The sequence below is a fragment of the Nyctereutes procyonoides genome, unplaced genomic scaffold (assembly GCF_905146905.1).
Source record: "Nyctereutes procyonoides isolate TBG_1078 unplaced genomic scaffold, NYPRO_anot_genome, whole genome shotgun sequence".
In the NCBI taxonomy this organism is placed as follows: domain Eukaryota; kingdom Metazoa; phylum Chordata; class Mammalia; order Carnivora; family Canidae; genus Nyctereutes; species Nyctereutes procyonoides.
In genome coordinates this window covers 21,383,837-21,398,448 of record NW_026575030.1, presented here as the reverse complement: position 1 = coordinate 21,398,448, position 14,612 = coordinate 21,383,837, and the positions used below count along the sequence as shown (strand labels likewise).

The window sequence follows — 14,612 nt, the reverse complement described above, 5'->3', positions numbered from 1 at the left end:
AAGAGAGAAGAGAGAAGAAAAAAAGAAAAGGAAAGAAAGGAAAAGAAAAAAGAAACAATTTAAAACAATGTAAAAATCAGGAGACTAAAAAGGGCTCTGGGTTCTCTACTGTGTTTTAAAAGGCTCCTCTCTCTTTTTATCTGAAAAAAGACCCACCTACCTTGTTCTCCATGGCTAACTATCCCTTTATATGCCCTTTCAATTATTTTCTCTGGAACCTTCAGAACTTTCAAACATCTTCCTCCCCCTCCCCCCTTTTTAAAAAAATCTTGACATCATTCTTCCTCTGCTAGAACCTTTCCTTCTAAGTATTCTTGAGGTTTGCACTATGCAAACAAACTTTTCAGAGATCCTAAAACATTCTCACCTTATTACTTTCTCTCCTTCCTTTCCAACCATAACTTCTGAAGAGTAGTTTACTTCAGCTCTCAAATTTTCCACCACGTGCCTGTGCTTTAACCCTTATACTCTGCTTTCTTAAAAGCTATGTGATCTCTTTAGTATTTATTCCAATGTTTTTTCCCCCCTCAATTTTCTATCTTCCCTGCTGGTTGTGTCATTGCTGATCACACCCTCCCTTGAACTGTCTATTCTTTTAGCTTCTGAGACACTCTATTGCCTAGTTCATTAAACCTACTTTACTCCTCTATCTTCCTCACCCCACATCCCTTAATTTAACCTACATGACTAGTTCTGTTTCCCCAAGGATCTGTGATTAGTCCTTAGTTCTCTGCTCTCTACAATGTCATGGTCTTAATGATCATTTTTTAATATTTGAAATTCATATTTAAATTCATATTTCAAATTCCATCTGGACTTCTTGCATAGAAAAATAAATGCTGACAGGCTTTTAATAATACATTCTTTAACTGTTTCTCTAGCTGAAAAGAACACATTAAGCCAGATAAGTGTCCAATTAAGACTAATTAATTTTGCACATCCCTGCTCACTGTTTGCTCATTTAAAGTTTTTCCTGGTTTCCTTCTGACATTCTGGCCTGTGGTAATCTCTGATTTAAGAAATGCCAGGTTAGCTACAGTCTTAGAAATGAATGACATTTACACGAGAAGGTGAAAATAGCAACAACAATAATCTTAATGGCTATACGCCCATTTTAATTCAAGAAATACCTGTATGAATGAAGACATGTCTCTGTAAGTGATAGTTCGTTCTAAAGGCAGCATTGCAGTGCTCACAAACGTGAGATTTAGGGGTTTTCAAACCAAGTGATCCATCCTCATTTATTGTAAGGATCTAGTTTTAAAAAAAAAAAGGTAAAAACAAAAGAAGTTTTAAAAACAATACTAACCTATAAAAAAGGTAATGCCTTTTAATGCAAATAATGGTCACCAGAAATTATGAAATTTTTTTCCCTAATCTTGAAAAGGCTGTTAGAATAATGTTGTCATTAACTGTAGGAAAGTACAATGTGACTCAGTAGTCTGTCCCCTCTTCTCCAAAGGTAATCTCTGACAAGAGTCCCTAAATGCTCTCTGCTGGGGTGATGATAATTTTATTTTCAATTTCAAATTCTCACATAGGTAGGACAACAAAAGTTTTATGCTTTGGATAGACATGCGGTAAATATCAATCAGTACAGGACTGGCTAAATCATGGAAAATGAAAGCCATTTATCATTATGTGGTTATAAAATTAAATGAGAAAGCTCCATATATACTTATATGGGAAAAGCTCCAAGATTTATTAAGTATGAAATGCAAGGTTTAGAATACAGTACGTAATTTTGCAAAGTTTTGTACATAAGAAAGTACATCCAAGGATACACATTTGTATGTGCATAAAAACTATTTAAGAAGGACACACATGTAATGCATAAAGCCTCCATTTGTGATGGCTGGGAAACTTGGCAGAGGGGAGATAAAGCGGAAGGGGGACTCTATATTGTTTATACTTAAACACTTTTCTGAACCATATAAATGCTTACCTTTTTTTTTTCCTGACTAAAGAGAAAAGAGCAACCTAAGTTTTCAAGTCATCTAGCATAGAATTTGAAATCTGGTTCAGTCTAGGATCTCTAAGGTTATTCATTCTAGGACTACTAAACTATTGTTGAGCAAATTCCTAAAAACATTTGCTGGATAAATAGAATGGGTATTGGAAGGAAGACAGGTGACGACAAATCGTATCTTCCTGGGCTTCCTGAGGTTAATATTATGGGCCTGGTCAGGATAGTGCCAGAGAGAAGCTCACCTTTGGGTTTCATGTATTCCAATTTATCAACCATTTGTTCCACATCCAACATTAAACTGTCTCTCTCATCAGACACATGGCAGAGTAAAAACAATCATTTTTTTTCTCATTACTGAGGAGACTTACAACATGTCAGAATATGACGTGAAGATAAGCAGCAAAGAAAACTAGTAGGAGATCAGATCATGAGGAGCATGGCATGTAAGAGGGAAACCATATTGGAGGTGGGCACATGTAGCACAGGAGCTACGAAACTGTCTCCCACACAGGATAGAAAAATCTAGGGAACATCTCAAGAAATACAAAGGCCTGTGGAAACTGATTAGGGCCTGTAAACACACAGCTATGATCCCCTTCTCAAACCTAGAAAAAAGGAGAGCTAAAAGGGAAAAGGCTTTAATTTTAAAACATTTTTTTACTTTAAACTCAAGAAGACAACTCAGCCTGTACTGTATGTAAATCAATGGTAATTATTATGCAAATTATACAGGATATTTGGGTTCTGGGCAAACTGCCAATGTGACCAACAATGCTTCAAAGTCTCTGCACCAGAGCCATAAAGAGAAACATTTGGCACAAGAATGGAAGTGGGTGTCACAGCTTCCTGATGAGAGTCAGTGAGAATAGAAAGTTCCATCCTTGGCCAGTCGGTTTAAATTTTTTGATCCCTCTAAGTCACAAAATAATATGCAAGTTAACACTGTACAAAACAAAAAAACATAAAATCTTTCCAAAGAAGATTCAAAATACTTCTAACATAAAACAAATCACAAAAAGATGTTAAACATTTTATATAAAACAGAACTAGAACAAGATAGCACCAGGTATTTTTTCACATATGTTGATAACAAATAAGAAGATCCAAGTGCCAAAACACATGGCAGCTCAGTAGCTTTCTGTGGCATAGCAACTGCGAGGAGAGTCTCTGTAAGGAACAAATGTGGCCCAAGTTACTTAATGTGAAACGGATGTTACCCCTGACTGTACAAAGCCCTTTTATGAAGAGTTAAGGAGTTCTAGGTCATTGTTTTCTGGCAGTGGAGGTAATGCTGCCTTTCACTGTGGATTCAAGCCTTAACTCAAGGTGGATTTTATGGATGAAACAGCTAACACTGGCTTGTGAATAAAAAGACTGAAAAATCTAGCACATTTAGACGTTCAAAGACAGAAAAATCAAATTCTTAGACATTTTATATTTATTTATTTTTAAGATTTTTATTTATTTATTCATGAGAGACACACACAGAAAGGCAGAGACATAGGCAGAGGGAGAAGCAGGCTCCCTGGAGGGAGACTGATAGGGAAGCCCAAGGCGGGACTCAATTCCAGGACCCCAAGGATCACACCTGAGCCAAAAGCAGATATTCAACCACTGAGCCACCCAGGTGTCCCAACGTTTTATATTTACTATTTCTTTCCCTTTCTCTTTTTTTAGGCCAGAAAAACATATATTTGTATTATGGACACTGAATAAAATTCATCTTGCTCAGAAGAGCACTAGTGGCTCTTCCAATGTGTAATTTGTTTTAAATATAACCACATGATTTTGTCCTTTTTTTTAAGATTTTATTTATTTATTCATAAGAGAGAGAGAGAGGCAGAGACACAGGCAGAGGGAGAAGCAGGCTCCATGCAGGGAGCCCAACACTGGACTCGATCCCGGGTCTCCAGGATCAGGCCTCGGGCTGAAGGCAGGAGCCAAACCGCTGACCCACCCAGACTGCCCGATTTTCTCTGCCTTATTCACCACTATTACTCCCAGTATCCAAAATGGTGTCTCAAACATAGTGAGACTCTATAAAATGTCTAATGATATTGTTGCCTGCTACCTATACCAAATATCGTCACAGCTCACCACTTTCATTCTTTTTAAAGATTTTTGCCAAATGTGGTAATTTCTCAAGGTGATAATTCCCCAAAACTTCAATTTCTCGAAGCCACTAAATAATGCTATAGAGATGTGCCTATACAAAGAACAAGGCCCTTAGTGGATAAGAAATGGCACATTAATATAAGCAAAATTTTCTTCCTTGGCATAGCCGTGGTTTCCTTTCTTGTTCACACCCTTTCAAGATCTTTGAGTAGAATGTGATCTACCAGTTAAATGTGTTTGCCTTAGAGATTAGCAATCTCATTTGCTACTAAACCAGTACCATGAAATACTTTTGCTTTTTTTTTCCTCTCAACACATGAACACTATTACAACTAAAGACTTTAAATTTTAAGGTTTAAATCCTAAGATGCCTGCTATAATATTTCCACATGATTTATCTTACTTCCTCTCATTCCTACTTTTGGAGAAATATGGTATATTATAAAGACCAAGAAATCAGGCTTTATCAAGAGTGCAGAAATTAGTAATAGTCTAAACAGTACTTAACATATTTGATTTTCTTAACAGTTTATAAATTTAAAACACAATTTTTCAGTAAAAAATTTTAAAACCAAATGGAACTCTTCAATTAATGTGCTTTCTTAACTTCATGGTCTATTAGTAGATACATTTTTTGTTCTGAGTCAAATCTATTACCAGCTAGCTACTATATACAGTGATGGCTGTCTTAAATAATACATCAATTTTCATAAGGCAAAGCACTAACAAAGCTTTATGAATTTAGAGATATTTTACTCATGTGTCACTGCTACTGAAGAACCTAACACCCTTCAGTGAGAAAAAGTTTTGCTGTCTAAAAAGGCAGAAATGACTTTCTCCATTCTCTTTGTTACATACTATTAACATTATTAAGGTATATTTTAAGGTAATGATTATTGGTTTTATCATACATTTTCAACCTAAATAATCTAAACCACCAAAACCTAAAAGACAATGTAGAGGAGATAGTTTAAATTTCTCATGTATTCTGAGTCAGCTCACTGCAACTGGGGGTAGAGAATGAGATCTTCAAAAATTCTCTTTATTTTTCAAATCCAATTAGAAATAAAAGAACTAAATAGATAGATAGATAGATAGATATAGATAGATAGATAAAAGAACAGTGCCATCCCAAAGATATACAACAAAATAACATAGCCATAACTGTCCACAGCAATAACCAGCACAACATCTGACCCTCCTGGTCACCTCTAATATCCCACCCTGGCACTGTCACTTTAATTCTTGAAGATTTTCACTATCTCTCCATACTAGATTTTACACATTACAAACTTCATTTTTAAACAAGCTTTTGACAGTTCCAGAACATAAAAGTCACTCTATTGTAAGCATGGTACAACTACTAATATTCAGCATAATAACCCTGAGTTTTGGAAAAGGTCTTTTAGGTTTCCTATGTATTTGGAGTATGTGATTTTTTTTTTAAAAAGATTTACATCAAAATGTTTTAAGTTAGGATTCAGTTTTGTGAATCCTAATATGTCTTTCTCAATGAGAGAGATATTAGTAAAACCAACACATGACTTTGTCAAAGTCAAGTTATAGGTGATTTACCCAGAATACATAACTCCCTAAGAAAACTAGAGAAATAAAATACTAATACACTACTTTACTTTTATCTTCTTCATTTTTCTCTTAAGTAGTGTTTTGTACTTCCATTCCCCATATCTTACAATCAGTTCTTCAGCTTCAAAGTTACTTCTTCCACAATCAAGTCAACACACAGAGAAAGTATGACATAAGCCTGGTATATCTATTTCTCTGTTCCCTTTAATTAAGTTTTCCTCATTATATAGTTCAATTTAAGATCTTTTTGATATCTACATCGCAAATCTTCTCTGGGAACTAATCGTGTATAATATATTGCTAAGAAAGGACTCTATATAATTTATAATCTATTTGATTTGGGGAATACTTTGGTCATTCCTGAGTTCAGCAGAACTCTGAATAATCAATCCCTACTCAGACCGTGTAAAGGGTTAAACAAACTACAGCTCCTTTCTTCGCACCTGATAAGAAATTCTGCACATAATAGGCACCCAAACTGCTGAGGGAATGAAAAAGGAGATACATTTCAGAATAAGAAACAAGGAATTAAAAGTACTCTGCTCAATCTCATTCAATTACTAAGACATTTGAAAAGATCCATACAACGTATACAATACTGGATTAAGATAATATTGTTATATTTTTCTAAAAAAGATTCTTAAAGTTCATTGATGTTGACTCAATAATCCTCACAGAAACCTTCTGTGGTGAGAAACATTATTTCCTAATTCACCTAACAAGTCAGTATCAAAGTCAAGTGGTAATAGCCATTCCTTACTTCTTATTCCAGAAACTTCTAGTATTGAGACTTGAAACTCTCGGGGTGCCTGAGTGGCTCAGTCAGTTCAGCAGTTACCTTAGGCTAAGGTCATGATCCCCGGGTCCTGGGATGGAGCCCTACATCAGGCTCCCTCTGTCTCTCCATGCCCCTCCCCCTGCTGTGCGTGCGTGTGCGCGTGCGCGCGAGCACACACACACTCTCTCTCAAATAAATAAACTCTTAAAAAAAGAAAGAGAGAGATTCCAAAACGTAAACGTAAATCACAATTGCCTTGGACTCTTTTCAGGTATAAATGGAAACCCCCTCAATAAGCATCCCCAAGGACAGGACCTCAGTATATGTAACTGAAAAAATTCTATAGGTGACTCTAATGAGAGCCAGGAGGAGACCCACTGACATGAATGCAAGAAGAATGAATTTAGTTTACTAAGACTTTTCACACATATCTGATAATTTTAGTTCTCCACAGCACTAATTCACAGCAAAACGAGAACTCAAAGGGGCAATGCAACTAGGTACAGCAATGTAAAAAAGAATAGTATGTCATTAAGGAATGAGACAATGTCAAGAAAACACTTAAAGTCTACCAGCCAGGAGTTTTCAAGGTAAGGGAGGAAAAGTCCTAATATCTCAGTCCTTCCAAAGGGCGTCATTATAATACATATGATTTTTTTAAACGTTTACACATAACAGATATCAGACTAGACATTATAGTTCTAATGCACTACATTTAAAAAGAACACATTAAAGATCCCCAACAAAGTTAAAATTAAATTAAATTTGACATTTAAAAGGGATAAGATTTTATTATGCAGAAAATTACTTTCATGTTAGCTTAATCCATAGTACCAAATAATTTGACCTAGCTAATATTCCCTAGCTTCACAACTCTCTTCTTCTTCAGGCAAGCTGTCAAATGTATTCTGGCAATTTTCAAATACCAAATTTACCTTTGCCATATTATAGAGGCTTAGAAAGCAATTATTGCTTAAAATCCATGGCAGCTAAAGATGACTTAACATCACAGAACTTTACTACAGAGCTGATCCTGAAAGGAGTTACATGGATGTGTAAGCTCTAATATTTTAACCAGAAGTCTATCACATTAGTTATATTTCCTACACAGACCCCCAATCTAATAGGACACAATGATGGCACACACTCAAAATATTCATAATGGCCAAATTCAAGATGTGGGAAAGGTTATGGGGGAGAGTAGAGTCCTCTAAGCATAATAAATTATAATTCTTAGTGAAACTTAAAAATGTTTTCAAGAAATTTAAAACAAGCAACACACTGATTTATAAATGTGAGATAAGCTTTTCTTTCTCTTCTTACAAAAAGCAGAAACCTGTTACTTTAATGAAAAATATCAAGTGTAAGTTCTTCAAAACATGCTTGAGAAAATATAAACTCACTGGTTCTGCCTCAAATTCTAAGACTTCAGACACAAAAACTATTCATCCGAGATTGTAGACCAATGTTAAAAACCATCCACAACCATTCTGTTACATGTAACGTGTCATGACAATTTAAAAATAATTGTTTCTGCTATTCTCACAACCTCATCTTCCATTTTATTCCTAGTTATTTCACTCTCCGAAGAATTCTCTAAAGAGACCTCTGCAAAACATTTTCTTATATATACTTTAAATAGGCCAAATCTTTCATCTAGCAATTATATAGATATATACTTACATAATACCATTAGAAATATTCTAATACATTATGAGTTTATCTACAAATTAGACAAGCAAAATAGCTTAAGCCCTCTAAAAATCTGATCTATATTTAGTAACACCTAGAACATATCACCAACTAAAGATTCCAAGTTAACACCCTAGTAGAAGATAATAATCTCAGTTTTAGTCAGAATTTTAGGATACAAAAAAAAAGCAAACAAAAAAAGAATTTTAGGATACATTACACTCAAGAATAGCACCAGAAAAAAAAAAGGTAATATCAAGAAAACTGCAAAATTTTCCAAATATTGTTTTTTTAAAAGACTTTATTCCCCATAGATTGGCAGCAAACCCAAAATAACATAATTACTATCATAATTTTATAAATTATTTTTTCCTCAAAACCTTGTATTGTTCTATATATGAAGAACTTGATTTATTCGTTACTGTAAAAAAAACAAAAATATATAAGTCACTGAGAAAAAAGTTAACCCCAAAGAAACAAAGGGAAGGAGAAAGCCAGGGAGAGATTTTACAAACACAAAATATAAAATATAAAATAATTAAGGAAGAAAAAAAGTTTAGTATGGACAGTAACTAAAAAAATTAAAATTTAAACTATAATGAAATGTGCACCTTAAGCCACAAAAAATGAAGTCTCACACTTGAAAGTACAGAAAGACATGCCCTCTGATTGATTCAGTAGCATATGAAGATCTATACATAAATATTTTAAGTGCAGCATTATTTAAAATGAAGGCAAAGAGAAGACAACTTCCAACAGAGAGCAATCACTGAATATGTGATATATCAAAAAATAATACATTGTGCAGCTAAAAAATCTTCACAGACCATTAATAACTTTAAATGTAAAAATCTCTTACACACTTAAAAAAGATCACAACATTCAATCAATCTATATACACAAATTTGAATACAGAAAAGGAATATGGCAGAAAAATTATGTTAGTTATTTCTAGGCAATAGGCCTATGGGTTATTTTAGTCTCTATATTTTTCAATTTTCTATAACAGGTATAACATATATATCCCAAAAGCTGCAGTACGTCGTTAATGTTTACCAAGAGAGTAAGGAATCAGGTGGTGGGAAGTGTTTGCTGATATCCATGGTGTAAATATTCTCACTATGGCTAATTTTAAGTTACCAATGATCTTAGCACTTGCTTGCAAAATTCCTGTAAACTTAGCAATCAGCTCTGGCAAGCCAACCAGCTGGCTCCAGCGTATCACTGGGTCCAAAAATAGACATGTTATATAAATGATGATGACTATCTAAATCACAAATGCAAAAACAGGGAGCCATCAAAATTAAAAGGTCATGTTATATTATCATCTTTAAGAAAATCCTTCATCACTTTACTGAGGGAAAGATGAAAATAACTATAAAGATGTAAACATACTATTCAGGGTTCAGAGATTTCCCAGGAATATCAAAATGCTACTTACAGTTAACTATTAACTATACTGAAGAGGAAAAAAAGCAAGCAGTTACTACTAGTATTTACTAGGTCACTTATTTATTAATCTATTCACTTACCCATCAAGTATTTATTAAGAGTGTATAGGCTCTTGGGATACAACTGTGAATAAAATGAAGTCCCTGCCCTCATGGAGCTTACATTCTAGTACAGGTATCCCAACCTTTCCCTGATGAATAACTGGTGCTCTGAATTTTCCTGAAATCCTAATATTAAAATAAGTAAAACTAATATGAATGAGATGCAAGATCAGAAAAGAGAGACGTGGAAAAAGAAAAGTTTGTTTTTAGAAAAAAGATGGGTGAAAAAAAGTGGAAAAATTAAAACCAATGGCCCACCACCTCCATGCAAACACGCACCCCGATCCTCCTGGTGATTCTGATACAACATTCCAACTTTACTAAGCCACGTGAGATTTTTGTTTGCCTTATGGTCCAGTCAGGTTCCTGCCCTTAATACTAACCAGTAGTAGTTTGGAATTAGTAGGTTAGGGACTACCGTCTTAATATATTCTCTTACTTTTGCAGGAGAACGTTGTTTCCGTTTCTTCTTTTTCTGTAAGTCTACTGGCTCTCTGATTTGTTTTTTGTCTCTCATCAGTTGCTCAGATACATCAGTAAAAGTAATTTCCTGCTTTACACTTATCTGTTAAAAAAAAGAAGCCAATTTTAGAAATAAACAAAAAGTCCATTGTGACAAAGCCATTGCATGTTTAATCCTTTGCTAAGCCTACATATAGGTGTTTCCAAAACGATTATCTATGTATGTGAGTGCAATAGTGTTGAAGAGTTCATTAATAAGAACTAGGAAAATAAGAATCAAGAGTATATAAACTAAGGAATAGACTAAGATTTTACAAAAATCTATCAGGAAAAGAAGATCAGATATCCTGGGAAAAGAATTTAAAACCAAAGAATAAAGGAGAAGCCAGGACAAAGTAAGATCAATTTCACTGCCACATCTAAGGAAATTGATGCTGAAGTTTTAGAAGCACAAAAAGAAGCTTATACTCCAAAAATCAGTAAAATACTGGGCAACAGAGGGGTATTCAGACTTCACAGTAGGCTTTCTCTCAATTTATAAAATATCAGGAAAACAACACAAAATTCTGAAAGGTAATCACATCAAAAGAAAAGTAAGACAAACAATGAAAATTTAATTATCTTTAAACTCAACACTCAGAGTATCTTCGCTTTAGCTTGTACTTTCCTGGCCTATACATCAAACCATCACCGAACGAAGATGTTTATGCATATGGCTTAAGGTCACTGCTATGTTCAAGACAATACTAAATACACAACAAATAAATGCTACAAGATGCCATCCTATTTTCAGATCTCCGTTTTCACAGATAAGAAAGATGCTTGTCCTAAAACAAAAAGAAAAAAACAAAAATGCACCAAGAATCTTAGGTCAGTAATGGTAGTGGCAATTCTCATCACAACTGATCGTAGTCATCTGCTCTTGAATACTACATTTTGCATCTATCCTTGAAATGAAACACAAGAACCTTAAAACTAAAAACCTTTCAAGTCAGGTTGCCCGGGGGATTTAGCGGTTTAGCGCCTGCCTTCAGCTCAGTGTGACCCCGGGGTCCTGGAATCGAGTCCCGCATCAGGCTCAGTGCATGGAGCCTGCTTCTCCCTCTGCCTGTGTCTCTGCCTCTCTCTCTGTGTCTCCCATGAGTAAATAAATAAAATCTTAAAAAAATTTTTTTTCAAGTTAACAGGCTCTGAAACATATTAAACATCCTTGACCTTTCCACCATGTGAGGTTGCAATAAGAAGTCTGCAACCTGGAAGAGGGCTCTCACTCCACCATGCTGGCACCCTGATTCTAGACTTCCAGCCTCTGAAACCGTGAGAAACAAACCTCTGTTCTTTATAAGCTAGAATAAATAAATAACTTCTTAATAACAATCCAGGAAGCACCATGTACCAGTGGCTACATTTTCCAAAACATACACTAAAGGATGGTGCAAAAGATTATAAATATCTTACAGATTCACAGTGTAAAGGTGGAAGGAAGACAGCTGTGTAAAAGGGATTCAGGAGGAAAATGCGACATAAGGCAAGGATTTCAGGATGACAAAATAATGAATCAGAAGCTTTCATAAATTCCTGAGGTGTAGGCAGTATAAGAATCACAAATCAAAAAGAACCCTGGTACAAAAACAGGATATAAATGATTACTAAGTTAATCATTCTACCAGGTTATAGAAGAGTAATAGCGAATCTTCTTATGACTTCTTTTGGTATCATTATTTGGAACATAAAATAAAATGGTAAAATCACCACCAACAACAAGGCTTTGGAATACAGACATGTTACTACTTCTGAAGTGATGTGTACTGAAATAACAAAACTCAGGCTGGGTGTGAGACAGGAGGGATGATTACAGACTATGTAAGCAGCTGCTGAACTGCTCTGCCCCATTTTGCAAGGGCACCAAAAAGTAATTCCAACATTTCTGTCAGCTTCTAAACTAAAAAAGAAAGAAAGAAAGAAAGAAAGAAAGAAAGAAAGAAAGAAAGAAAGAAAGAAAGAAAGAAAGAAAGAAAGAAAGAAAGAAAGAAAGAAAGAAAGAAGAAAAGTGAGAAAGAAAATGTAGGCATGCAGCAGTAAGAAATAGAGGGATTCCTTTTAGCAAAAGTGCTGAGTATAAAGCAAATTCTCATATAAATTCTGCATTTAACAGATATTCACAAACCAAGGAAGAGCCTTTATGTGTAAACAGTGAAAAGAATTAATCAATGTATCTAAACCTTTCAGTTATCTCTACATATATGGAAAGTGGTATATGTACTAGCATTTTCAAATGTAAGGCACACTTTTAACATTTGAAAGCACAGCCTCAAACCTAGAAGTATCAATGGATTGAAACACTGTGATGGTCAGGCACACAGGAAGTTACATTTTCAGAATGTACCAACAGGCTTATTACCCATAAATGGAATAAATTAATCTCTTCTACATATAACATAACCACACACTAAAGTATACACATCCAGCCTAAGGTGCTTAGAAAAGATTGAGGTAGCTCCCAACATAAAGAGATGGATAGGTATGATGATAATAGTAAGTCAGCTGGAAAGAATGAGTCACAAAAAGTCTGAGAAAACCTAAGTCTTTTTGGCCTTAAGAAGACAACCAGGGATCCCTGGGTGGCGCAGCGGTTTGGCCTGGGCCTGCCTTTGGCCCAGGGCGCGATCCTGGAGACCCGGGATCGAATCCCACATCAGGCTCCCGGTGCATGGAGCCTGCTTCTCCCTCTGCCTGTGTCTCTGCCTCTCTCTCTCTATGACTATCGTAAATTAAAAAAATAAAAAATAAAAATAAAAAAAAAGACAACCATAACCATATGTTTTTATAAAAACATGAAAACTCTTTTTTAAAGTAGGCTCCACAGTAAGCATGGAGCCCAGCATGGGACTTGAACTCATGATCCTGAGATCCAGACCTGAACTGAGATCAAGAATCAGATGCTTAAACCCACTGAGCCATTCAGGCACCCCAAAACAAAAACTTCTTAAGCATGATAAAAGAGACCATAATTCATCGATGTTGTCTATTCATTCCTTTGAGAACTATCTTTACTAAAAAATCAAGTTCTCAGTGTTATTTTTCACTTAAAATAAACCAAAGTGTAATTAATCAAAGCAGCATCTACATATATGTGATATCTGAAAAGACTAGTTTGCTGGATTTTTGAAACATTCATTAAAGCATCAAGAAAATCAACAGACTAGGAAATATGTCAAATTAAAAAAACAAAAACAGAAACTTTGGTTTCTTCCTTATCACTTAAGCTTTACCATTCCACCTCATCCCATGTATAACTTCTTCTCAGATGTATATCTACATCTGAGACCTGAATTTCAATGCTGTTTTCACTACCAACCCAGACATAGCATCAAACTGTCAATCAGCCTACCCATCCTCCTACCCTTCTTTCATAAGCTCTGACAAACTCACCTAAAACCTGAAGCCCTCTCTAGACCTCTCCCTTTGAGACTAGGGAAGCGGTCAGGGAGGACTCCTATGTCATACCTACCTTTCATACTCCTCTTACTTCCTCCCCAACACTTTTAGAAGAGGTAGAGTCCTTGCCCCTTGCCATAGCCCAAGCTGGTTCGATCTTGCTACTTCTAAAATATACCTATTAAATTGATGTTTTCCTCATTTTTGATTGCTCTCGCTTCATTCTCCTGATCTTAAATATAAAGGCAATCTCTCTACAGGGAAAAAAAAAATCCTTCCCTTGATTCCTATGATCACTAGTACATCAAGCCCAGAATCCACAATGACTCTTTCAAGACTTTTTTTCATTTCTGGCCCCAAAATAAACAAACTATCCTACTTTTATATTTAGTTATTTTATGCACTTGTATCTTATCTTGATATCTGCAAGTAAGATATTCTTTGGTATTTCCCATAATGGCTCATTTATTCGTGCAATAGCTACTAAGTGCTTGCTATGTGCTAAACTCAGTCTAAAATAATTTAACAAAAGCTTTATAAATTTACTAAAATTCTAACGTACAGAGCATAATTCTAGATACTGAGAATATATTCAAAATATAATAAGGTCTCTTTTTCAAAGGCCTTAAAAATGTACGTGGGGAGTTTTGATGCATTACAAAAACAAAATGAAACAAAACAAAAACAAAAAAAAATCCCACATCTAGCAATTTAAGATAGTACATGTTAGACTCAAACTAAATGAATGATACCAGGAATAAGGGCAGGAATCAAAGGGAAAATTAATGAGATTGGAAATAACCACAAAAGGCTTCATGAATGAAACAAGAGACTTAATCAGAGCTATAAGTGTATCATATATACATACTCCTTTTATTTTTTCCTTCCAAACCTGCTACCCTTCCCAACTTCTTCCTTCCAGATTCAATAATCTTAATAAGTGATATAACAAATGTGAAATATACTAAAATAAATTTGCCAGATATAATATGTGATGAATAAATATTTCATTTGGGTT

The 14,612-nt window shown here is 34.9% G+C and overlaps 1 protein-coding gene across 3 annotated transcripts in view; it reads right to left on the bottom strand.

Moving 5' to 3' along the window:
* Positions 1 to 14,612, bottom strand: part of ZNF148 (zinc finger protein 148) — a 120,844-nt gene that overhangs the window by 31,661 nt on the left and 74,571 nt on the right. For all 3 annotated transcript variants that reach the window (XM_055316006.1, XM_055316005.1, XM_055316007.1), the window contains 2 exons: positions 10,134 to 10,259; positions 1,131 to 1,254 (listed from right to left, as the gene is read on the bottom strand). In XM_055316006.1, coding sequence (XP_055171981.1) covers positions 1,131 to 1,254; positions 10,134 to 10,259 — 250 coding nt within the window. The remainder of the gene's footprint in view (positions 1 to 1,130; positions 1,255 to 10,133; positions 10,260 to 14,612) is intronic.